Source organism: Dipodomys ordii, unplaced genomic scaffold, assembly GCF_000151885.1.
Source record: "Dipodomys ordii isolate 6190 unplaced genomic scaffold, Dord_2.0 Scaffold165, whole genome shotgun sequence".
Lineage (NCBI taxonomy): Eukaryota > Metazoa > Chordata > Mammalia > Rodentia > Heteromyidae > Dipodomys > Dipodomys ordii.
Window position 1 is genome coordinate 480,607 of NW_012267381.1, and position 23,893 is coordinate 504,499.

At 48.4% G+C, this 23,893-nt stretch overlaps 2 protein-coding genes across 5 annotated transcripts in view; one reads left to right on the plus strand and one right to left on the minus strand.

Moving 5' to 3' along the window:
• Positions 1-410: 410 nt before the first annotated feature.
• On the plus strand, positions 411-10,869 carry LOC105998552 (cytochrome b561). Of its 4 annotated transcripts, XM_013033305.1 has the most exons (7): positions 417-485; positions 4,098-4,300; positions 6,587-6,804; positions 7,851-7,949; positions 8,252-8,355; positions 8,722-8,879; positions 9,098-10,784. In XM_013033305.1, the coding sequence occupies exons 3-7, from the start codon at positions 6,600-6,602 to the stop codon at positions 9,288-9,290; spliced, it is 759 nt and encodes a 252-aa protein (XP_012888759.1). In that variant the 5' UTR covers positions 417-485; positions 4,098-4,300; positions 6,587-6,599; the 3' UTR covers positions 9,291-10,784. The 4 variants fall into 4 exon arrangements, with proteins under 4 accessions (XP_012888760.1, XP_012888757.1, XP_012888759.1 ...); XM_013033306.1 differs by lacking the exon at positions 4,098-4,300 and having other exon boundaries at positions 411-485; positions 10,691-10,869; XM_013033303.1 differs by lacking the exon at positions 4,098-4,300 and having other exon boundaries at positions 411-485.
• Positions 10,870-16,356: 5,487 nt separating this feature from the next.
• Tanc2 (tetratricopeptide repeat, ankyrin repeat and coiled-coil containing 2) overlaps positions 16,357-23,893 on the minus strand; it is a 278,406-nt gene continuing 270,869 nt past the window's right edge. The window contains exons 23-24 of the mRNA XM_013033239.1: positions 22,708-22,808; positions 16,357-21,144 (exon numbers count right to left, since the gene is read on the minus strand). Coding sequence (XP_012888693.1) covers positions 19,182-21,144; positions 22,708-22,808 — 2,064 coding nt within the window. The 3' untranslated portion in view covers positions 16,357-19,181. The remainder of the gene's footprint in view (positions 21,145-22,707; positions 22,809-23,893) is intronic.

A 23,893-nucleotide genomic window follows, 5' to 3' on the forward strand; every position in this document is an offset into this window, starting at 1 on the left:
GTGGCAGGCACTGGACCAGGCCTGCGTGCAGATTCTCCCACTTAGTCTCTCTCCAGTCTAGTGAGGTAGGTTTCAGTGTCCCATTGAGAGGAGGCAACCTCAGAGAGGGGCCTTGTCTTGCTTGGGGGCACATTGTCCTAAACAGTGGAGCCCGCTTTGAAATCACAACCTGACCCATTGTGTAAGGCTGCATTTGCCAGGCTGCTTTGTGCCTTTCACAGGCTCTAGGTACTTTCAGCCTTTACAAATGATATAATTAAAATGATATTTTACAGCTCGATTTGTACAAAGATAAATTATCTAATTATCTGGATAACTTATCCGGACTGTATTAACAACTAAAACATTTTCTTTGACTCTAAAAGTTTATCCTCAGATTTTAACAGACATGAAAATCTTTTCATTTTAACAGTTGGAAGAAGTGGCAGAGAGCCCCACCCCCTCTCTACCCAATGCTGACTGGAACAGCCTGCTTTCTACCTGAGGTACCTTGGGTGGGGGTGGTAAGAGATTGTCCTGCCCCACAGTTCAGCCCTCAGTTTCCCTTTTCTCATCATGTTCTGGGACAGCTGGGATATTTCCATCCTTCAAAGAAAGATCCAGATCCTACTCCTGTCACAGTCTTTTTCTAACTCGGTTAAGACCCTTTGCAATAAGCCTGACTAAAACAGGCTTCCCAATGGCCAGCCTTCCCTTCTCTGCCCTCTGCTGCCCGGGGCTGTGCAACGTGTCCAGTGTCTGCTGCTCAATAATGAGATTAGACCTGGTTGCCTTTTAATAAAACACAGCGGGCATGGGGAGGGAGCTCACTGCTTAGTGCAGGTTAGGCCCTCGGGGCAGCTATGTCTCTGGTGATTATATTAAGTGGGCGTCTGACTGCAGGTAATGTGTACATGCTGGGGTCTGTATGTTTGATTGTCATAGTGGAAAGTTCCAGAAGCTGTCAGATACCTGTCAAACCCCTCCCCTCCCAAATCCGATGGCAAGTAGCAGTGTACAGGGAACTGTGGGATTGCAAGACTGGTCTGAGCCAGGCATGGGGGTGCATTTGAGAGGCTGAGGTGAGAGAATTTCAAGTTCAAGACCAGTCTGGGCTATAGTTTGACACACTGTCTTAAAAAAAAAAAACAGCAGCAGCAGCAACAACAACAAAAACAAAACATGTCACAACCTGCTGTGACTGGGGACAACACAGTAATGGACACCATGATGGAACTGAGGTTTAGGGCACCGAGGGCCTGAAGTTTTCCGTCAGCTTCAGGTGCCCTGGGCCCGCTTTACAAGGTATCTATTGAATAGGGTACAAGGGCATACATGCAGAAAGTAGGGTTACAATATCCTTAAAGTCACAAGAACCAATAATGGGATACAATCTTAATCTATACACCAATGTTAATCTAAACACCAATTGTGGTATAATCTTACTCAAGTGATAAATAACCTCTTTAAGAAGCAGGTGTAAGCAGTAAAGGACTTGTAATTTGCATAGACTTTTGTCTGTCCCCAAGCTCCCAGAAAGTTTGGTGTGGAATTAGCCTACACCCGGGACAGAAATCTGAATTCTCATCAAGCCAGGACTGATTGACCTTTTCAGGAAACTGAAAACCTTTCTAGTCTCACAGCTCAGCCTTTGGGGACAGAAAAAGAAAGGAAGAAAAGAGGAAGAGGAGGAGGAGGAAGAGGAGATTGCCGGAGCCCACAGTTCTGCTCTGAGAACAGAGGCAAAGAACAGCTTACCATGTGGGAGCACCCTGTTAGAAAGGGGTGATTCAGTCAGGACTGGGAAAGAAAGGACTGTGACTCAGGCACTGGCTCACCGGGAAGCAAATCTTATCTGATTTCAGTGCCTGAAAATATGCCATGGAGTCAGGTGCCAGTGGTTCATGCCTGTAATCCTAGCTACTCAGGAGGCTGAGAGCTGAGGATCATGGTTCAAAGCTAGCCCAGCGAGGAAAGTCCGTGAGACACTTATCTCCAATAAATCACCAGAAATCTAGAAGTGGCGCTGTGGCTCAAGTGGTAGAGCGTTAGCCTTGAGCTAAAGAACTGAGGGACAGTGTCCAAGCCCAGAGTTCAAGCCCCATGACTGACCAAAAAAAAAAAGAAAGAAAGAAAAAGAAAAGAAAAAAGAAAGAAAATATGCCATGGTCAGGCCAGGCTCTGCCCAGAGCTGTCCATCTGTGCAGTCCCTTCTTGGCTACAGTGAGTTGTCCATTATGTTGAACTGAACCAAATTGCAAGGGGAGATCCCCACCACTCAAGGACTTTCCATTCATCTATTTGTTTTGAGACAGGATTTTACTATGTGGTGCAGGCTAGCCTTCAATTTGAGATCCTCCTACTTCAGCCTCCTCAGGCTGGGTTACAAGTGTGTACTATCATGCCCAGCACTATTTTGTCTTTTTTTTGGGGGGGGAGGTAAGTCTGGACTTCTCACACTTGGAAATGTTAACTGTGGCCCTAGGCCCACCTAAGGCAGATGATCTTGCTTGGTGCAGGTGAGTTTGCTCCCACCCCTCTTGCCAAGATCTGGTAGCATCTTCATACCAGAAGACTCCAGTATTTCCAAAGGCCCTCCCTTGTGTCTGTCTTCCTCCCAGGCTGCTCACCTGATTTCTCGGGCTCTGTGGCCTGGGAGAGCTGCCCTGGTGGTATCAAATGACAGTCTCTCAGCTCACTTGCCCTTCTGAACTTCTCTCCCACCCACCCACTGCTACCCATTGTTTCCTAGGATTGCAGCAAGGCAGCACCCATACTTGGTACCATGGCAGTATTGGGGGTGGGTGGGTATGGAGCAGGAGGCTGGAGGGAGATGGGGAAGAGTACTGTTGGACTCTGGGGCAAAGTAACCTCCTCAGTAAGAGCTGCTGGGACCTGGATTGGCTTTAGGATCTGGAAAGTGTGACAGCATCACCAGCTGGAGACCAGACTACAGGGCAACCTTCATGAAAGGAGACAGACCTCTCTCAGGTGTAGTGGGAAGGGCCAGAAGATTACAAAGAATACACATGCTGTAACTTGTTCCCAGGTGGAAGGCAGGGACGGTGTCTTCTCTGTATGACACCTAGTAGGAACATCTAGCTCCTACACAGAGTAGGAGTTCAAAAAGCAGTTGAAGATCACTGGTGGCTCACATCTATAATCCTAGCTACTCAGGAGGCTGTGATCTGAGGATCTCAGTTGGAAGCCAGCTCCAGCAGGAAAGCCCATGAGAATCCCATCTCCAACGAACCACCAAAAAGCTATAAGTGGAACTGTGGCTCAAGTGGTAGAGTGCTATCCTTAAGCAAAAAAGCTCAGGGACAGCACTCAGGTCCTGAGTTCAAACCCCAGGACTAGCACAAGAAAACAAAACAAAACAGGGTCTGGGAATGTGGCTTAGTGGTAGAGTGCTTGCTTAGCATGAAGCCCTGGGTTTGATTCCTGAGTACCACATACACAGAAAAAGCCAGAAGTGGTGCTGTGGCTCAAGTGGTAGAGTGCTAGCCTTGAGCAAAAGAAACTCAGGGGTAGTACTCAAACCCTGAGTTCAAACCCCAGAACTGGCAAAAAAAAAAAAAGAAAAAGAAAGAAAGAAAAAGAAAAAAAGAAAAGAAAAGAAAGAAAGAAAGAGAAAGAAAACAAAACATCACTGTTGAGTGGCACAGATATTTGCTGGTTGAAACTTGGGATGCGGGCTATACTCTTTCCTGTTAGGCTTACGGTATCCTCATGTGAAGAGCTTGTGGCTCCCTGGCTGTTGGGTCCCGCCTCTCCTCTCCTCCCCTTCCCCCCCCCCCCCCCCCCCCCCCCCCCCCCCCCCCCAGCCCAGCTTGCTCCATGTCATCATTGGTGGGCAGGTGCAAGTAGCACTTGGGCAGCGGATGTCCCAGGAACTCAGGACTGAATGTTCAGTGTTAGGGCACAGGTCATCCATCACCCTGGGAGGAGAGCCTCGCTTGGGTTTCTGTCTGCCTCATGGAGAGATTAATTGGCACAGGCAGAGCAGGGTATGGCTCCCCCATACCCCTGGATCTGCACTTTGTATTTGACTTGTGTTAAGAAGTTGTGGCAGGCCAGCCTGCCGCAGGCAATGTTCCTTCTGTTCTTCTCGATAGGGCTAATCAGATTCCCGCACTCTGAGCTCTCTGGAGATGAATCTAATAAGGGAGGGTGACCTGGGGAGGATGCAGGGGCGCTGAGAAGAACCGCATTCTCCTTTTTGTATTCCCTGAGAGAGTCAGGGAGAGGCATTACAGTCCCCTAGAACAGCCAGTCCCCTCCCAGTCTCCAAGACGTGGACAAGACAGAACCCAAGAGGGTAAGGAGGCGTGGAGAGTGTGGGGGACAGAAGGAGGGGCTGGGGACAAAGTGGTGAGCAGGATGGCCACCCTGGGCCTGCAGTGTGCCAGCAGAGAGTGTGCCGGCAGCAGAGAGCAGGTTGCTGGGTGGGAGGGATGGAGGCCTGGCAGGCCAAAGGTTGTGTTGTTGGTGCTTAGACCCTACAGCCTCCTCTCCCCTCCTGCAGGTGACATTTTAGTGGCAGGAAAGGGATGACAGGGCTGTCAGACAGAGGGTGGTGGTGGTGGTGGCCGGTGGCTGTTGCTGGTGGAGGGAGGTGGTTGATGGGAGAGGACCTTGACCTTGGATGTGTTTTAAGGTCTGTGGGTGTCCAGGTGGAGGGGGAGCATGGTAGGCCACAGAAGTGGGGCTGGATTTGGAGGAAGGGCAGAAGTGGAGGACATTTTGCAGTCATGCAGAGCCACAGGTAGCAAGTGACAAGAGTTCTACAAATAGGGGTTCATTGTTGGCCAGGGCTTTGGAAATAGCATTTCTGTGGGAGTGTGGCTCCAGGCTGTGTTTCTGGAAGGTGGTTTGAGAGAACCCGCAAAACACTGAGAAAGAACCTGGCCCTTCCATGGACAAGTGTGCAAACATGGCCGCTTGGTGTGGTGACCTAGTGAGAACCTGGGAACGGCTCTTGGCTATGGCGTGGTGAAGAGACCAGTCAGCAGTGGTACAGCCCATGTGTGCAGTTAGTGGACCAAGGAGGAAGATGCAGGTTCTCTCTCTCTCTCCCTCTACCTCTCCCTCTCCTCCCCCTCTCTCCCTCCTTTCTCCATCTCTCTGTTTCTCTCTCTCTCTCCCTTCTCCATCTGTTTCTCTCTCTCTCCGTTTCTGTCTCTTTGTTTCTCTCTCTCCCTTCTCCATTTCTGTTTCTCTCTCTCCCTGTTTCTCTCTCTCAGTTTCTCTGTTTCTCTCTGTCTCTCTGTCTCTTTGTCTCTCTCTCTTTCCCTCCCTCCCTCCCTCCTCCTTCCCATGCTGGTCCTAGGGCTTGAACTCAGGGTCTGGGCACTATCCTTGCGCTTATTTTGCTTAATGTGACTGCTCTACCACTTGAGCCACAGCTCCACTTCTGGCTTTTTGGTGGTTAAACAGAGTTAAGAGTCTCACAGACTTTCTTGCCCAGGCTGGCTTTGAACCATGTTCCCTAGATCTCAGTCTCCAGAGTAGCTAGGATTATAGGTGTAAGCCACTGATGCCTGACCTCCTTTCTTTTGAATTGGTGGGGGTGCTAATAGTTGTCAGCGGGGGCAGAGAATTGGGGTGTGTAGGTGGAATCCCGGTGTCAGGAGACTGCATGCTTCGCATGAGCCTTGCAGGGCCATTGTGGAAGGCCAGCGCTGTCTCTGTTTGCCCCTTCACTTGCTGCTGGCACCCTGCTGCAGGGGCAGGTGGTGGCAGCTGTGATGGCAGTGGGCTAGGTTCTTCCTCAGGATTCTGACAGGTTCCCTCGCCATTTTCCAGAAACACAGCCACACTCCCACAGTGGGTGTGAATGTTGTTTCCAAAGCAAACCCCTTAGTACAGAGTGGGATTCTGTCCTGAGCAGCAAGGCCAGGCCTGCCCCGGGGCCTCGCTTGGGGAAATCTAAGTCAGGCAGCTCCCCCCTCCCTCCCACCCCCACATGTCAGTGGATGGATGACAAGCCCGGAATTCTATGTAAGGCTTGGCCCCCCACCGCAGCTGAGTGGGTAGAGCAGCTCCTCCATGGGCCCTAGGTCTGGGCAGACAGGAAGGGAAGGAGGTCTGGGGCTCCCTTGCCCCCTAGTGGCTGGACGCACTTTCTCTACAGGATAGTCAGCTATGGGTTGCCAGGGCTGGCCCTGGGAGCGATGGGGGTAATGGTGGAGGGACTCCTTTTTATCAAGACTTGGAGTTGAGAAGTCAGGGAGGGGACAGGTGGCCATTGATCGCCTCAGCTGTACTTTTCCATCCATCTGGGGACAGTACCTTCAAGGAATTCGCCCATGTCTCATCATTTACCTCTCAGCCTAACCCAAGAAAACCCAAGGCCTCTTGAAACAGTAGAGCTCACGCATGGTGCCCATGTTCACATCCGAATTTGGGGTGTTTCCCCTTGCCCCCCCTCCTTGCACATGGAACCCGATTGAGACTCTGTCTGGGTGGGTAGACAGGCTGGGCCTCCGGCTGAGCTGGGTCTAGGGGGTGGGTGTGCAGTCAGCACAGGGGCAGAGGAGGTGGAAGAGGAGATGTGTAGAGATGGATGAATTTTCTGCCCTTCTGGGCTTTGTCTTTCCTGCAGAGGCAGCCTCAGCATGGACGGCAGTGCCAGCCCCATGCCCACCCCCAGGGCACTACCATACTATGTGGCCTTCTCTCAGCTGTTGGGCCTGACTGTGGTGGCTGTGACTGGGGCCTGGCTGGGTCTGTACCGAGGGGGCATTGCCTGGGAAAACGTGCTGCAGTTTAACGTGCACCCCCTCTGCATGGTCATTGGCATGATCTTTCTGCAGGGTGATGGTGAGTCTCCATGGGGCCAGCTCCTGAGAGCTGCCTCAGCTGTGGTGGTCCTGGGGAGGGGAGGTAGATGTCACTCTGAGGTCTCTTCCAGTTTGACAAATCAAAGATTCTAGAAAAGAAAGAAGGAAGCTGGGAGAGAACTTGGGGAGAGTTTAAACCTTGGCCCTGAGGTTAGTGGGTGGCAGCTGCCCTGCAATTGGCTAGCACTTTCCCTTACTGCTTTTGCAAGGGGCATCTGTGTGTGTGCATGCACGCACAGACACAGACAGACATACACACTCCTCTTCTAGAGCAGACAGCCAGGGCTTGACTGTGAGGTAGGCTGCCTCCGGGGTGGCTAAGAAGTGGGAGAAGCAGCAGGAGTGTGTGCATATGTAGATTGTTGCACTTGGACTTGGCTGAACTAGAGCTCCTTTCCCTGGGATGGGAGCCAGGCATGTTTAGTTTGCACCCTGCTGGCAAGCTAGGGACCCAGGGATCTGGATCTCTTCCTAGAGGCGGTCCTGGTGGCAGCCACTAAGAGCAGCAGATCCTAGGAGGCATCCCTAAGGGCCCTGGCCCTGCCCACCAAGCAGTGGGGATTAGGTGGGGATGGCAGGTCCCGTTTGGGAACTTGGAGCCTGCTTTGCCAAAGGCAGTGACCCTTCGGCTTCAGCACTGGACTCTCTAAGAAGCAACATCACTAAAAGGTGCTGTCACTGCATGACTAGCCCCAAATGCCCCAATGAATAAATTCACTGGACACCTGGCAAGAAGTGGAGGGGTGGAGGGAGGGTGTTGCTGGGCCTGTGGGTGAAGACTGAGGGCAGAGCCTGTGGAAAAGCCTTCCATCCTGGTCTCTGAATGTGCATGATGTGCATGATGGGGTAGTGCAAAGGCCAGAAGCTGCCGGAGGCTCCAGCGAGCCCTCTGTTATCCTGTTCTCATCCAAAGATGGTTGCCATCCTTGCATTTAACTCTGATCCATGTCTGCTGGCATGAGCCTCCTGGCTGCTTGGCCAGCACCTGCCTACTGCAACTTATGCTCTCTCTCTCCTTCCTGTAAGCCCTGCTGGTTTACCGCGTCTTCAGAAAAGAGGCCAAACGCACAACCAAGGTGCTGCACGGGCTGCTGCATGTCTTTGCATTCGTCATTGCCCTGGTGGGTAAGTTCCTGGCATAGCCTTCCCTTGTCCCACCTGCTGCTTGGGCTCGGGCACAGCCTCTGATCACACACTGTACCTTTTCCGGAGCTGTACACTCCCTACTCGCTCCCCCACAGGCGTCCCAGGCCAGGACACTGGCTCCCCACCACCCTCCCCCACAGGCATCCCAGGCCCGGACACTGGGTGCTGGCAGGAAGGGCTGGACCAGAGCCCAGAAGTTCTGGCCAGGCAGCTTCCCTCAGGTCATCCCACCCTTTTCCACATCCAACTCTATCCTCACGAGGCCCCTGTTTCTGGTCCAGGCTTGGTAGCTGTGTTCGACTATCACAAGAAGAAGGGCTACGCAGACCTGTACAGCCTGCACAGCTGGTGTGGGCTGCTTGTCTTTGTTCTTTACTTTGTACAGGTGAGATCTTCCAGTGCCCCAGGTCCATGGCCACAAGGGATGCAGGAGGTAGAGGAGGGGCCCATTTTCCAGGATGCATGCCCAAAGATGAGAGTTGGTTAGTTCAGTTGGAGCTGCCTTTAGAGGCTGAAATGGAAGCAAAGCTAGGATTTTACAGTTCAGGGTGCCCTGGGCCCTTTCTCCCTTCCTGCCCACCTAGCCTGTGTTTAGTCTCACTCCCTCTCCCACAGGGTGAGGAATTGCCATAGGTCTAAAGCCTCAAGGCAAAAGCTTCTTAGGAAGGGATACCCAGGTGGGAGAGGCAAGGCAGGGTCCCTGGCAGTGTCTGGGGCAGGCCAGTGGCCAGCACCTCTCCTTTTCTTCTAGTGGCTTGTGGGCTTCAGCTTCTTCCTGTTCCCTGGAGCTTCATTTTCTCTCAGGAGCCGCTACCGCCCTCAGCACATCTTCTTTGGAGCCACCATCTTCCTCCTATCTGTGGGCACAGCCCTGCTTGGCCTAAAAGAGGCGCTGCTGTTTAAACTGGGGTGAGTATCCTCGGGCAGCAAGTGCAGGCCTGCAGCCTCTGCTTCACAGGATGTTTATTTACTGAGCAGCAATGGCTTTTTTTTTTGGTCTGGGAAGGGATGCAGGGGCTGGTATTGGTTTTGGCAAACCCAGTGTGTCTTTAACACTGGGGATCAGAATGACACTTGTCCTAATGAGAATCCCTGGGGTGGCTTCTCCCTTCTCCCTTCCCCTGCAGGTCCAAGTACAGCACATTTGAGCCCGAGGGGGTCCTGGCCAATGTGCTGGGCCTGCTGCTGGTCTCCTTCGCTGTGGTTGTGGTCTACATCTTGGCTCAAGCCGACTGGAAGCGGCCTCTCCAGGCTGAAGAGCAAGCTCTTTCCATGGACTTCAAGACCCTGACTGAGGGAGACAGCCCCAGCTCTCAATGAGGGCTGGTCCTCCTCGGGGGCTTGGCAGGGGTGGCTCTTCCGTTCTGTGGGGTTCCCATAGGTGTCTTTTTGTTCACCCTTACCGAGGCTGTCTTCATGTCTCTGGGCAGAGGATGGGCAGCCTGGGTAGGGAATAGGGTTTGGTTTAGCTAGATTCTAGGTTAGGGTTTGTCCTCTGTTCTCCCTCCTCCCTTGCAGCTATAGCGGTATCACAGGACTCCTGTGAAGGCCTGCAGGAGACCTGTGCCCCTGTGCTGCTCCTTCAAATACAGAAGGCTTTGGGGATCAGATGGTGGCAGATCCTTAGAGATGCTGGAGAGTGGCTCTGCCCTTTCTCAGGCTGCAGATGCCTGTGGTGAAGCCAGGGAAACTCCAGGGCTGAGATGGGAAGGCTGGGAAGAGCAACGGCTGCTGCTTTGTATAGCAGAGTTGTTGGCAGTGGAGCCAGTGATGATATGTCTCAAGTATGTTAGCATGCAGAGAAAAGCTCCTGAAGAGAAGGGAGGGAGTGGCCCAGGGAAGCGCTGTGATATGTCTCAGCCTAGCTGCCATCTTGAATCTCCTGTTCCTTAACCCATGAGCCGAGGGATGGCTTTGTGTGAGTGGGAGGGAACAGATGCAGATGGCCTCAGAGATCCTTGCCCTGGCCCATGAGGCTGGCCTGCTTGGAGGCAGCAGCCTCACAGCTGCCTGTCCCAGGATTCCTTTTGGCAGGGCCTGGGCTTAGCCCTGGTTTCCACTCAGGCCATCTCAGGCAGGGTCCAGGAGGCCAAGGGCACAGACACTTTCTAGGTTTTTAAGCAACGAGCAACCTCATGTTGCTCCACTAGGGGCTTCTGAGCTGGAGGCTGAGCCCCTCCCTTACCTGGGCCCATTGTGCAGGATGTTAAGATCAAGACAGAATAAGATGAGGCCCATGGTGTCTGCACATCACTCCAATCCCTAATGTACTGTTAGCTGAGTCACTGTTTGGCTTTAGTCTAGAAATAACGTGATTAGAGCATCGATCTTGTGCTTTCCTGAGTTTGGTGAATATATTTCCTTTGTTTTCTGGACTTTGAGGACAATTTTGACTGCTGACAACTTGGGACAGATATAGTTTGCCTAAGGAATACACTAAAACAGACTCCTATTGTTTTAAAAGTTGCCTTTTACCTTAAAGCTGCCTTTGAGAAACAGATTGGCCATCTGTCTCTCAGATCTGTAATGATGAGCCTCCTCCCCCAGTCTCCTCCATCTCTTCTCCACTCCCAGGATGATGCTTTGCTCAACTGTGTACCTGGCAAGAACGGGGGTCTTATCAATCGTGTGATCACTGGCATACACACTCAAATATTTACACATGGGAAACTTGCCCTTAGACAAACTACCAATGTACAATCATGTATCTCCCTTGCCAGGTTCTACAGAGAACAGGAACCCTGCATTTGTAATGAGACTGTAAACTGGTTTGTTTGCCAAAGTGTATGCTGGATGACTAAGGACCAAAGATGACCCCAACAGATGTGTGTGGTTTCAATGTTTGCTTGAGCCAGTCTCCTGATGTGCAACAGATGAATCAATAAATGTCTACAGCAGACTGCTTGCCAGCTTCATTGACTATACAGCAACGGAAGGACTCAGAGCTCCAGCAGTTCTCCTAGGGTTGAGTCAGTTCTCCTAGGGTTGAGAGAAATTGTTCTCAGACTAGGGCTGGAAGGTCAGTGACTGTCAGTGGTGGTCCCCCGCCCCCGCCCAGCACAGGACTGAAATGGGCCTGTGGTGGTGGTGTTGTACCAGTGGCTCATCCTCATATCAGACAATTTTCCTAAAGAATTGCTAGGATGGTGGCACTGCCTGTGCCTGGTAAGGGTTAAAGCCTGCAGTATCCCCAAAGTACAGTATTCTTTCATTTTTTTTCCTTTTTTTGGTGCCAGCATCACTTAAGCCATCCTTCTACTTCTGACTTTTCACTGGCTAAATGGAGATGAGAGACATAGGGACTTTTCTGCCTGGGCTGGTTTCAAATCATGATCATCAGATCTCAGCTCTTGAGTAGCTAGGATTACAGGCATGAGCTACCAGTGCTTTGCCAGACCCCTATCTTAAAATAACAGGTCTGGGAATGTAGCTCAGTGCGAATGAGCTTGTCTAGCATAGTACAAGACCTTGATTTTGATCCCCAGCATGGCAACAACTCCCAAACCTCCCAAATGACCCAACAACAAAACAAAAACACCTCCCTGAGGAGCTCACTATTTAAGGGGCCCTTACAGCAGATCCTAAGTTGTTTCCTTTGTCCAACCTTATCCTTTGTAAGCTGGTTTCTAAGGAGCTGGTAGAAAAGCCAGACCCTATAGGTCTTTCTGTAGCCTTTCTTTGAACCAAGGCTTCCTTGTGGACCTTCATTTGCTTCCAAATATTTAAAGTATATGGCTTGGCACATGTCACACAATGCTCAGGCACTGAGCTAGCCAGTGTGAAGGCAGAGGGAAGGATTAAAGACGATGGCTCTATAGTTTATGTCGATCCTTTCCTGGGCGGTTGCAGGAAGTCTTCACACACCGACCCACACAGAGAAGCAGCCAGCTACAGTTGACAAAAAGGCCTCTGTTAGAAGAGGAAGCAAGCAGGAACTTCTGAAAGCTCTCTTGAGTTCTGCTTGCTTCTACTATGAGTGGTCTTGTATTCAGCTCGGGGAAAATTCTTGTTTCACCTTCAGCCTTTCTTCCAACGCCCCAGCAATCGTTGAAAAGCTGGGGTTTTGCTACCACTTATTCTCTTTTGATTTTTTTCTTTAGTACCTGGGTTTGAACTCAGCTTCACAATTGCTAGGCTGGGGCCCTAATATATGAGTTATGGCTCCAACCCTCCTTTTTTTTTTGCTGGTTATTTTGGAGATGGAGTGTAGTGACTTTTCTGGCCTTGAGCCATGACCCTCTAGATCTCAGCTTCCTGAGTAGCTAGGATTACAGGTGTGAGCCACCAGTGCACAGCCCTCCTTTTGAATAGTTTTCAGACTAAGCAGGTGGTTCCTTTGAGTCTCCTCTGCTCTTCAAAGGCTATTATGACATCCGGGTTGGGATGACTGGGCTTGCCCAGGTGATTTTCTGCTTCTGTAGGCTTTGGTCACTTGGGAAAGTGGATATGGTTACCCAGGAAAATGTCATTTAGCACAATCTGATGTCTAGAGGAAGCTGTCTCCTTCTTTGCTTGTAGCTGAAGTAGACAAAGAGGTTTCAATTAGGCAGGAAAGGCTTCATGTCTCACTGTGGGCCATTCTTTTTTTCTTTCTTTATATTCACAACTCAGCTACCTAGCTTACTTTCTATATGGCAAGATTTCAGGAGGCTTGAAGCCACTGGAAGGTGTGAGCCTCTAGCTCTGTCCAGTTTTAGCTTTGGGATGTTCAGTGTGGGCCAACCCACTGCATCCTCAGACTCTCAACTGGACAGCCTGGCTGGCAGCTCCCTGCAACCTGGGACTTGGGAAGGTGGTTATGCAAAATGAAGCAAGAGTACTCAGGCCTGGTGGCCTGCACCTATAGGCCCAGCTTACAAGGGGGAGGTAGTAGGAAGGGGGAGATGGCTTGAGTGCAGCAGCTCAGGGCCAGCCTAGGCAAGAATGAGATGCCTGAATTTTTAAACAGTGTGCAGTAGGTTCCATGGAAAAGCCTTTTTTTTTTTTTTGCCAGACCTGGGGCTAGAATTCAGGGCCCAGGCACTGTTCCTGTGGTTATGTGCCCAAGGCTAGTGCTCTGCCATTTGAGCCACAGCTCTACTTCCAGCTTTTTGGTGGTTAATTGGAGATAACAATCATGGATCTTCTTGCTCAGGCTGGTTTGGAATTGTGACTTGCAGATCTCAACTTCCTGATTAGCCAGGACTACAGATATGAGCTACTGGCACCTGGCTAGAAAAGCCTTATTTTTTGAAACTAGGCATGAAGAGAGGCTTTGCCAAGGCCTAGAGCTGTCACCGTGCCCACAGCTCGCTCCCATGAGTGCCCATCACTGAGATGCTCAATGGCTTGGCTTGGTGAAGAGATGCAGGAAGGGGATGATGCTGAACCTGTAGCAGTAGGCTAGGCCCAAACCATCAGAAATTTGGCCAAGGTCTTCCTCAGGGGTGGTGTCCTCACCTCAGTGAGGGAAACCTCAGAAGTTAGCTCCCTGGGCAGAGTGGAAGGAGAAAAGCAGCACAGCACCAGGTTTTTCCAAGTGTTAACCATTTATAAATAAGTACATTTGCTTTCGTACATACAGTTCATTGTACAGATGACGCTCTGTATACATGGGGCAGGAAAATGCATTCATTTGAACTTTTCACATCTATCTCACACAGCTCACATGTACAGACAAGAAAACTGCTCAAGCAAGTACAGCAAAGGAAAATGTCTTCCTTATGCACGGGGCTAGAGGCCTCCGCTGGGTGTGGGGCATCCCCACTGCACGAGTTCACGACTGTGTGGTGTTCAATATATCAGGATAGAGAACAAACATGCATTGGATAATATACTGTACAGAGAAAGTCTTTTACATCTGAGTTATAGAAAACCTAAAGGAAAACTAAGTGCATTAAAGCTTTTTCCAGCAAGTGTCTTGAAAGGACAGCAAAGAGGAAGAATCAAAATCATATTAGTACAAATCACTCTTTAATTGTAGACTGCACATGTCTGTACTAATTAAAATCATCTTAGATTTGGAGGAGACAGAACAGAGACACAGATGCTGCACTAGATGGAAAGGAGGCCATGCCTGAGAATGGCACCTGCCCTGAGCCTGACAAGGAACTGGCCCCACTCAGCAGGAATTAGCCAAAGGTAAAAAACAACAAAAAATCAGGACAGGAAGTGTAACTTACAGGAGTTCCAAAATAACCTGTGAAGGAAGCAGAGATCTAGAGCCAGCATCTCTAACTTAAAAAACTTTTTTTTTTCTTTTTCTCCAGCAAATTGGTACACAGTAAGGCAGGTACATTCAAGTACTGAATTTTCCAGAATTAACTCTCTGTCTGGTCCTGGGGACTAAAGGATATGAGTTGAGTCCTAGCCAGATTTTCTGGTTAGTGATTAGTGAAAGACAAATTCAGCCATCAAGTGCTACAAAAACAAGCAGCTAGGTCACTTTTTTTCCACAGAGTAGGTCTGTCTGAAAACAACATTCCCCCCCACTCCCTCCCCCCAGAACCATGCTGGCCTGCATATCCATGCTTCCAGCTGCAACCTGACTGCTCAGCCAAGTGTAGGGATCAGAGTCAGTGGGAGGAAATGATAAGGTAAGGAGACATGAAAGTAACACTTGATTTTTGGTGTCCAATTATACGTTCATTTGGTACTGACTTTCAAAGCTCTGACTGTGACCATCATGTGGCCACAAGCATCTCAGGGTGGTTCAGCTGCTGTGAGGCATTGGACACCGAAATGAAGGTCACCAACACTTCAGCCCTTGAGTGGTCTGTATTACAAAAGGAGTTGATGAAGACCCAGTGATTATTCAAGTAGCTCTGCACAGTGGCTCACCAGCCCCATTGTGCTTGTGTCCAGGCCCCCAGCCAGCCACCTTTCCTTGGGAGCAGCCAGAGCCAAGTTCAAGGCATTGCATGGTGAAGGTTTCCATGACGCTTCTTTGTAGGTAGCTCTTACCCCTAAGCCCTTTGTTCATTGTTAGTCATGGTAGATGGTTGGTCTGGAGTTCCTAGAGGAAAAGGAGAAGCCACACCTTCCAGCAAGCGCGCGCGCAGGGAGGCAGGGCCCTGGGTATGGCGCTTCGAAGGTCGGCTTCTTGAGAAGTGGGCAGCCCAAGGATAGGCAGGCAGGGTGAGTGAGTGAGGCTGCTGAACACTGGGAGCCTCAACAGGAGATGGGCACGGGGGTGGCACATCCTGCTTCCTGGGGGAGCCTGTTCCATTTTGTGGCAAAGATTCAGTGAACTGGTTTTATCCAAGGCATTTCTGCAGTAAAAAAATAACTATCTTTGAAACAAACCACTCGACTATGACTTTTAGAGTTATAAATAAAAGTTGGATGCTGAGAAGAACTGAAAGGAGGGATGCTCATGGGGGAAGAAAAGGGTCCTCCACATACCCACCCATCCACCAGAGCAAGGGAGTTCTATTCAGCCTTCTCCCAGCCTTTACCTGGCTGACGGTTCTAAGCAGGTAGCATTCAGAGTCTGTCTTGCTACAACTGGCAGGGTTGATTGAAGACTCCCTCAGGCCTTAGTCCCCTTCTTCCTGAACCTCACAGTCTATAGGCCTGCCTGCTGCCCTGGATGCAGCCCCTCCAGAGGGGGCATAGCCATTCTTTGCTACCAGACAAGCACGTTGCAGAGCCACAGTGACACCTAGTGGTAAGTACGGTGAAGCACAAGTGACGTCCACATATCCCACTTTATAAGACTAAAGTCTAAGGAAAAATACTTATGGATATTAAATTAGATACTGGTTTTAACTTTTCTATTGGGTACATCTCTGGAATATAAAAATACCAATATTTAGAGGGGAGTTCATAAACTACTATACAATATAAGGATGGAGAACACCTTTGTCTAAGCTGTTCTGTTCACAATAATTTAGGAAAAATGTTTAAGAATAATCCAGGCTTAACTAAAATCAGCCAACTGGTATATCTGGACTACCTGGAACACTGTACATGATTCTAATTAGTGGAATTTTCCTGAGCCATCAAGTTTAAGTTAAACACATCTAAAAAGGGGTACATGGGAGAGGAACAAGAAGGGTTTGTGCTCTATTAACTTGGGACTTTAATAGCGCACATCTACAACCTGGACAGATACAACAGCAGATACAAAATGGTCTCCATTTTGTCCGTGCCAAATTCTCATGTTATATAGGCTTTCCCTTTACTTTGTAAATAAACATTAATTTTAAATTGTTGTGTGCCTTACTGATCCAGTAAATAAAGTAACCATGTCTCAGGAGTCCCTAAGAAAATTGCTGGAAAAGCACTTTAAAATCACTGCAAATATTTTTTAAGTTTTAAAAATTCTTAGTCTTTTTGATGCTTATATACAAGTTATTTCTTGTGCTATAAGTGTACCCACTGCTTGATTTCTTTCTTTTCCTTGTTTTTTTTTCCCTCAAAAATACACTAAGACAAGAGCGATTCTGCTAATTTCTAATGAAGACACTACTCACACTTAAATATCCAGTATTTATCAGTTACAAATTCAAACAGTAAAGTGCACCCATTTTTTAGACATGATGTGATGGAAACCCACTAGTGCAAGAATTCTGAGAAACGGAACACACATTTTGGTGAGAAACCTGTAAGCTGAAGTTTATCACCAGTTTCCATTTCCGGATGATATGAGTTGGGTGAGCAGAACTTGCCAGTTTCATTTGAAAAATTTTCCTCCCACCCAAAGCCAGACATTGATTTGGCAGATGCCTGTTGCTAGGGAAGGGGCGTCTCTAAAATACAGTACTAAGATCGTCCTATGGCAGTGAAGTAGCAAAACAGGGCACAGGCAGTCGGCTCCCAAAAGAAGACTCTGGTCTCCTGCCCCAGGAAGCTCCTGCTGGCGTTTTCTAGTCAAGAACACTGGCACCCAGTCATGATATTCACTCTCTTATGATGGCTAAAAAAGAATCACATTTGACTGCTGATATTTTAGGTGTTTTGCGCAGTGAGGTGGAGATAATAAATCTCATTTTTTTTCTTGGAAAACCCAAAGAGAGACCCTGTAGAGGAGTGATATCAGTGGCGTCATTGTAAGACCAAATGACCTTCCCAAACTACTTGGAGAAGTAAGTGGCGTGCATGACGCTCTAGACAGGTAGGGACCCTTTTCTAGTAGACAGAAGTTCTTTAGAATATAGCAGTGCCCCACTGGGAGATGGTTTGAAAGGGATAAGATACTGAGAGACCAACAGGGCTGAGGCCTTGGGCAGAAGGGGAGCTGAGAAGCCTCAAGTGGGTTCGAAGCTCTACAGGTTAATACTACAGCTAAATCTATCATCTTGCTGATGTGGGAGATGAAAAGACATGATACAGATAGATGGATGGATAAATGGGTGGATGGGTAGGTAGGTCGAGGCCACTGATGCTCACAATGGTGTTGGAGTAGGAGGCAATCCTTATACATCAGAGCGCAAAGTGTCTGGTTCAGTTGAGTCCTGCTCTGCTTTAGGCTTGGGGACGCTGAGGGGTGGGGTCCATCTACTTGATAGAATCTAAATTAGTAAAGAAACATTTCTGGTCTCAGCTTTGTTCCTTTCAGAGAACGTGGAAAGGAGTAGTCAAAAGCTGGATTTTACTCAGGGAACTGCTCTTTCTGTAGCCCTTTATTTACAAGAGCAGAATGATTCCTAAAAACAGAAGACAAATAATGTTCCTTTGTTTAGTTTTAGCTGTTTGTTGGCTTGAGATGCTTAGTTTTAAGAGCTTATGGCCAGTTAGTGCCAGGAACATGCTAAGGCTTTGGTTTCTGCAATTTTGCTATCCATCTCTTAGTGGCCTCAGTCTCTCAAATGTTAGATTAACAAACAACTGTAAGACCCAGATGTATAGACAGTGATGGGAGAAGAGACCTATTGTCTGTCTTGTGCCCCTACCCCCAGCTACAAAACAGAACTGAAAGGGGTTTGTCGTTGCTCCTGAACACTTTGTTGTTTCTCATATTCAAGTATCACCCCAGTGCTCCTACAACAAGACACGATTTCTTTGATAGTAGACAATGAAACTCTAGGTCTACATATGGAATTAGGTAACAACTGGCATGGAAGGGAATGGCCCTAGATGGAAACGCTGGGGAATGTCTTACGGTCCCGAGAGCATCCAGTTAGCTTCCTGAAGAACAACTTTCTTCACAGCTGGGTTTGGAAAAAAAAAAGGGCCAGCAGAACAGAGCTGGATTCCAGTGAAGATGCAGCTAACAGGGTTACTGCATCAGCGGCCATTGGAACAGTTTGTTTTGAAGAATCTGGTATTCAATGATGTTTCCTGATCTAAAAAGGAGACTTATTCCAGTTTCTGTAGCCTTTCAACTGAGATACAGAAAACTCCTATCTTTTTTTCCCTTCTGTCTTTCTATGTATCGGTTCCCTTCTCTACCCCTAGAAAATCAGTAGGTTTTAGGGGTTAGCTGTTAAAAACATGCAGAAAAATTCTTAGTGAATTATTTAAAAATACCCAGAGTTCTCACTGACTTTACTTGGCTGACCAACATTTTTAAAGGGCTGGTTGTTTTCTAAATGGTCTTAAAATGCCTCTTGGAAAATCAATGGAGTGACATTTCAAATAGCTATACTGGGGTTTTCTTTCCATTTAACAGACTTAGTTCTTCTTTTTCTTCTCTCTCTCCTAGATCCTTTTGCCCCATAGGAAGGCCAGCAGCAGTGCAAATCAACCTTCTGGACCTGATGACTGCGGGGAGCTTGCGGTGAGCGGGAGGAGGCCATGACACAGGAATGCACTGGGGTTGGCTATCTGGTAACACTGGATAAGAATGCAAAGGCAAAGGGGCATCACACTCTTTCTAAAGTTCCTAGAAGAAAACGAACAAGAACATCTTACTTTTTAGAAAAAGAAAAAGACATTTATACAACAAGAACATCAATGAAAGCGATTGTCTCCTGGAAAAAGCTGACCAGTGTGTCTGATCTCCCTGGGTTAAAGCACACGGCACAAAAATCTCCTCGTTGGCATTGGAAGAGAGGGAGGGAGAGAGCATGTGGCTAGGGCACAGACAAGAGAAACTGAAGTCCTGGCTCACTGAGGCCAGCTTCCCAGTCGGCTGCATGCAAAGGATTTCAGCATGTGGGCTGCCACCTCTGAACACCACACAGAAACTACATGAGAAATTAAGCCAGAGAACTACCTCAAATGTGGAAACCAAGCCTGAAAATGTGTGCAGTGAAAACATACGGGTCTCACTCCAACAAATGTCTTTTAAACATTAGACTCCACAAATGGTCTCTTTGGTTTGATAGGCGATGTCTGCCCTTGTCGCGAGTCCCGGGACAATTGCCTGTACAGGTTGTCCTGGTATGCCTGAGCCACAGGTAGGGTCCGAGCAACCTTCACATCAGGATAGGAGGAGGCCTGGCTGACTCTCTCCAAGAGGTCTCCACGGGACCCATTAGCCAGCATCCCATGTGGGCTGTAATAATCGTCCTCCAGCAAATGGCCATTTTGTGCATTGTTGGTTTTGTTATAAAAGGCAATGTTACTGATGGATGACGGTGGACTGAAGGACTCGGGTTGAGGCAGGTTGCCTGGAGACGTGGGACTGAGAACGGTATCGACTGATGACACTGCCCAGGTCCGATTCTGCTGGTGAAGGTGGGGGTATTGTTGAGTCCGGGCTGTTTTATCTATGATCCCCATGAATGGTGTGGTCCTGGATCGGGTGGGCTCACTGGGGTAACCTCCCTGAGTGGGAGACACGGGTGACAACTCGTCACATGACCTATCATATGCCGGTTTCAGTGGGATCTCCATTTGTTGAATTGAGGACGAAGGCCGGAAAGTAGGAGTTAGGTTGGAGGTGGAGGAGATGCTATTGCTAGATGGAGAAAAGCGAAGGCCCACACTCTGGGAGTGTAGCAATGGCCTGGGGGTTGGTGGGTGGGGCTTGATTTCACTAGGGTTGACACTTATAGGTCTTCTGATTAAATGAGACACATCAGGGGAACCTAGTTGGCTGGAGGAGCGTTCCAGATCTAGTTTTGAGTGACAGACTGGGTAATAGGATGCGGACTGGCTTCTCCCAATCTGTGGTGTCTGGCTGTATCTCATGCCACCTCGATATGCAGAGGAAGGTCGCTGTGGAAGGTCTTCTTTGGTCAACCCTCCATGTTGACAGATGGCACCCGCACTCAGGCTGGCTTGGACATGCTGCACAGGTCTCCCATCCCCTACGATTCCCCCTATTGACCCTTGATAAACCAACCGGCTCTGACTTACTCCCATATCTCCTTGTGAAGACTGGTATTTACTGGCCATGGAATGGGCTACTTGGCCATAGGCCCCTGTAGGGATGACAGTGCTTGAATGAACTGCTGAGCTGGGCTGGTTACTTCTCACAATCTGGGCCTTGGCGGGCTGCAGCCTGAGCCCTTGCTGGGGAACTGCTACAGGAAGCTGAGGCATCTGGTATGGCCGCTGGGCCATTTTGGATAATGGAGATTTTGGTCTGCCAGGAAGCTGACTAACATTTGTTTCTTGCTGATAGCGCACGGGTGAACCCGACTGGGATCTATAGACACTCATGCTCTCAGCTGGAGGGCTAGCCCGATACTGAGGGCCTCTCCGGAGAGGGGAAGGGGGAGGGCTTGGGTATTCTTTGCTCTGCCCTCCCACAGGAGGGGGGCTGAAACGGTAAGATCCACCCTGATGAGCTGGGGAAGTATGTGGTGGACTAGGCCTGTAGTGAGAGTTCTGGTGAGTTGGAGAAAGAGCAGGCGAGGTGGACTGATATCCCTGCCTAGTAGGGGAACCTACAGAACTATTGGACCGGAAGTCAAAAACCTGATGAGAGCCAAGAGGTGAACTAGAGATGTAGGCTGAATCCCGATGAGCTGGAGAGGAGGGTGGGCTCTGGATTATTGGCAGCCCCTGGCTGGGTCGAGCCTCTGTCTGGAGGCCAATGGAAACATTCTCAGCATCCTGTTCCAGGTACTCCTCCTCAAATATGTCTTGGACAGAGTATATATCTTCATGTTGTGGTTCAGGCTCTGTTTCTTCAGGTAAGTCCTGCTGAGGCTGCTGTGATGGTGGTGGTGGCTGCTGCTGCTGCTGCTGCATCTGTCTACACTCCTCCTCCACTCTTATCAGGAGTCTCTGGATTTCACGGTTGTTTGGACACAGCTTGATGGCCTCGTTCAGATCCTCTAAAGCTGCTGCAAACTGTCTGCTTGACAAAATGCAAACACATAAACTGGAGTTATTCTGAATCAAAAGAAATCACCAAGAGCTAAAACTATGGCCACTATTTCAGAGGTCTGTGGTGGCATCTGTGGGAGTCTGGGGAGGTTAGGTTCTGTTTGATTTGTAAGAAATCAAACAGCAGACTGTCATTCCAGAGCCCAGAATGATTTCCTAGCCCTTTTAGCTTCCATCTTCCTTCTGGCCTCTCTGGGTTTTGTGGAGAAAAATCCCCATTGTGTCAGTCCAGTCAGGCCCTTCGGGAAGATTCTCTGAGTGCCCAAATGTATACCAGCAGCATGAGGGGTATATGGGGTTGTCATTTACAGTGTCACTGTCAAGTAGCATTAGTAGGAATAATGTTTAATAGGAACAATAATTAGTGTAATATTAAAATCTTGCTGATGCAGCAGACATTTTCAAAATATATTCTCAGCATTTTGGCTATAAATGGTAGGCCTGTTCTAGAGAAGAACCTCGTCCTTCCTCTGCCTTTTCTACCTTGTAGCACTGTTGTATCTTATGACACGAGGTCAAAGTCAGGCAGGTATTTAAGCTTGCTGACTAGGTGACTCAGGGCCGAGCTGAGATTCTAATTTGCAAATAAGGAGATGAACTGTCAAGGCAGATTCCCATCCTCTCTGCTAATACTGCCTGGAAAAGGGACAACTGGACTGTGGTAAGGAAAATTTCACAAGAAAACTCAGTAGTCAAGTTTCTGTAAAAATTTTGCTACTTTAGCTAATTAAAACTAATATATCACTTCCATTGTCATCGCTAACCTTATTTTCATGTTTAATTTTTCATGTTATATCCCCTCTAGTCACAGCAGTGAACCCAAAGCAGGCCTTTCCCATTTAGAATCTGAGAGAAGGTGGGGTGCTGGGCAGTTTAAGTCAATGACAGTGACAAGTTACCCAAAGAACAATGACAGAAGATTCTAGGTCTTTCTAGAGGCTTTCATGCCCAGTAGCCAAACTATATTAGATGGGCATATGGATGGTGCCTGGCATTTCTCTTGGGGCCCTCAATACTGGCAGCAGGAGAGTGTGTGTGTGTGTGTGTGTGTGGTGTGTGTGTGCGTGCGTACAGGTGAGGAAGGTTGATGCCACCAGACTTGCGCAGAATCCCATATGGAGAGCTAAATGATCCAGGGAGTAGTCAAATGCCTGTAAGAAAAGAGAGGAGGCTGCAACACTCAGTGACCCATCCTGTTCTTCCCTTTAAAAGGGCTGGTGGGATGTTTCGCTTAAGCAACCTTCTTCTGATATCTGCTTTGCGGTTGAAAAGTGAGACATGGCAGAGTCTTCTTGAAACAAAATGTCATTCTCCATTTTGTCTTTCTACCCAAATAAAGAGCTCTTGTTTCCATAGCTCAGAAGATTTTGATTTTGAGCTAAATACTGTTCTGCTATTGGAGCCACCCCCAAAGCCTGGCTCTAAGTCTTCAAGTACAGACCCATTTGTCCCAAAGTGACCTACATTGCCTTGGCCAAATTTTTAGAGAAGAGACCTCTTGCTTTTCACTCTCTCTCTCTCTCTCTCTCACCTGCTGCTGCGTTTTGCCCTTGCTCTTGCATAGTAAGCTTCATAAGATTTCGGTTTCAGCTCCAGGGCCTTAGTAGCAAATTCCTCCGCCATTCCAAAATCCTGTCATTACAATAGGTGTGCAAATGAGTCATTGAAGAGATATGAAAAATAGACAACTTGGAAATAAAACAAATTATATTTACATTTTTGACATTTATGGATAAAATACCTGGGATTCTGGACATGCCTGACATGGCTTTAACCATGTGATCTACAGACTGAAAATTTCCTGTGCCTTTGCCCTGTGTGGTCTTGAAACCATTTAATGGACTTCATCTATCCAGAGAATTAAAAACCTAATTTGGCTTCTGTTTTTTTGGCCATAATTACTTTTAGCCTAGAAGCCAAATGTCTAGTGTTCCTAGTCAATCTCCTGAAATTGGCATCCTGTACTCTTTCTAGCACATATATGTATGAAGCAAACACAGACACATCTTGTATCGAACACCCTGTTTTATACCCCTTCCCCCCCCCGTTGCACCCTCTAGACCTTGGCTTTTCAAGAATCTAGGAGGAAGGGGTCTGAGGAAAGGTAGACCTCACTGACTATGAAGACTAGATGCACAGGGATGTCACACAGCCTTGGGCTCAATTCTCTGGTCCACTTCATAACTCTTCAGAATGTGCTGGGTATTTTGATATCCATAACTACTTTAGCCGTAGGATTAAGCATAACAAAACGTTAAGTGTCATTTATAGTTCCTGGCACATCACAAGTACTTGATACACTGTATTCTGAATAGCCTTTCCTGACCTGTTTCTCCTCTTGTCTAGTTTCTTACGTAGTAAACATTTGAAATTAAAAAAAAGGAAGGATCTTGGCTCTGACTGGGATCTATGCTGTCACTGGAGATCCTTGGAAGAACATAGTCTCATCTTCCTCTAAGAACCCTCAGGAACAGGTATCAGAGGAGACAATGCTAAGTGAATAGTTTTTTTTCCCCCAGAGCTGAATGAACTCAGGACCTTGCACTTGCTAAGCAAGTTAAATCCCAAACTCCAAGTCCTTTTTTTTTAAATTAACATTCCTTTAAAAAAATAAGCTAAAGGAGGGGCTGGGAAGGTGGCTCAGTGGTAGAGTGCTTGCCTTGCATGCCTGAGGCCCTGGGTTCGATTCCTCAGCACCACATAAGCAAAAAGAAAAA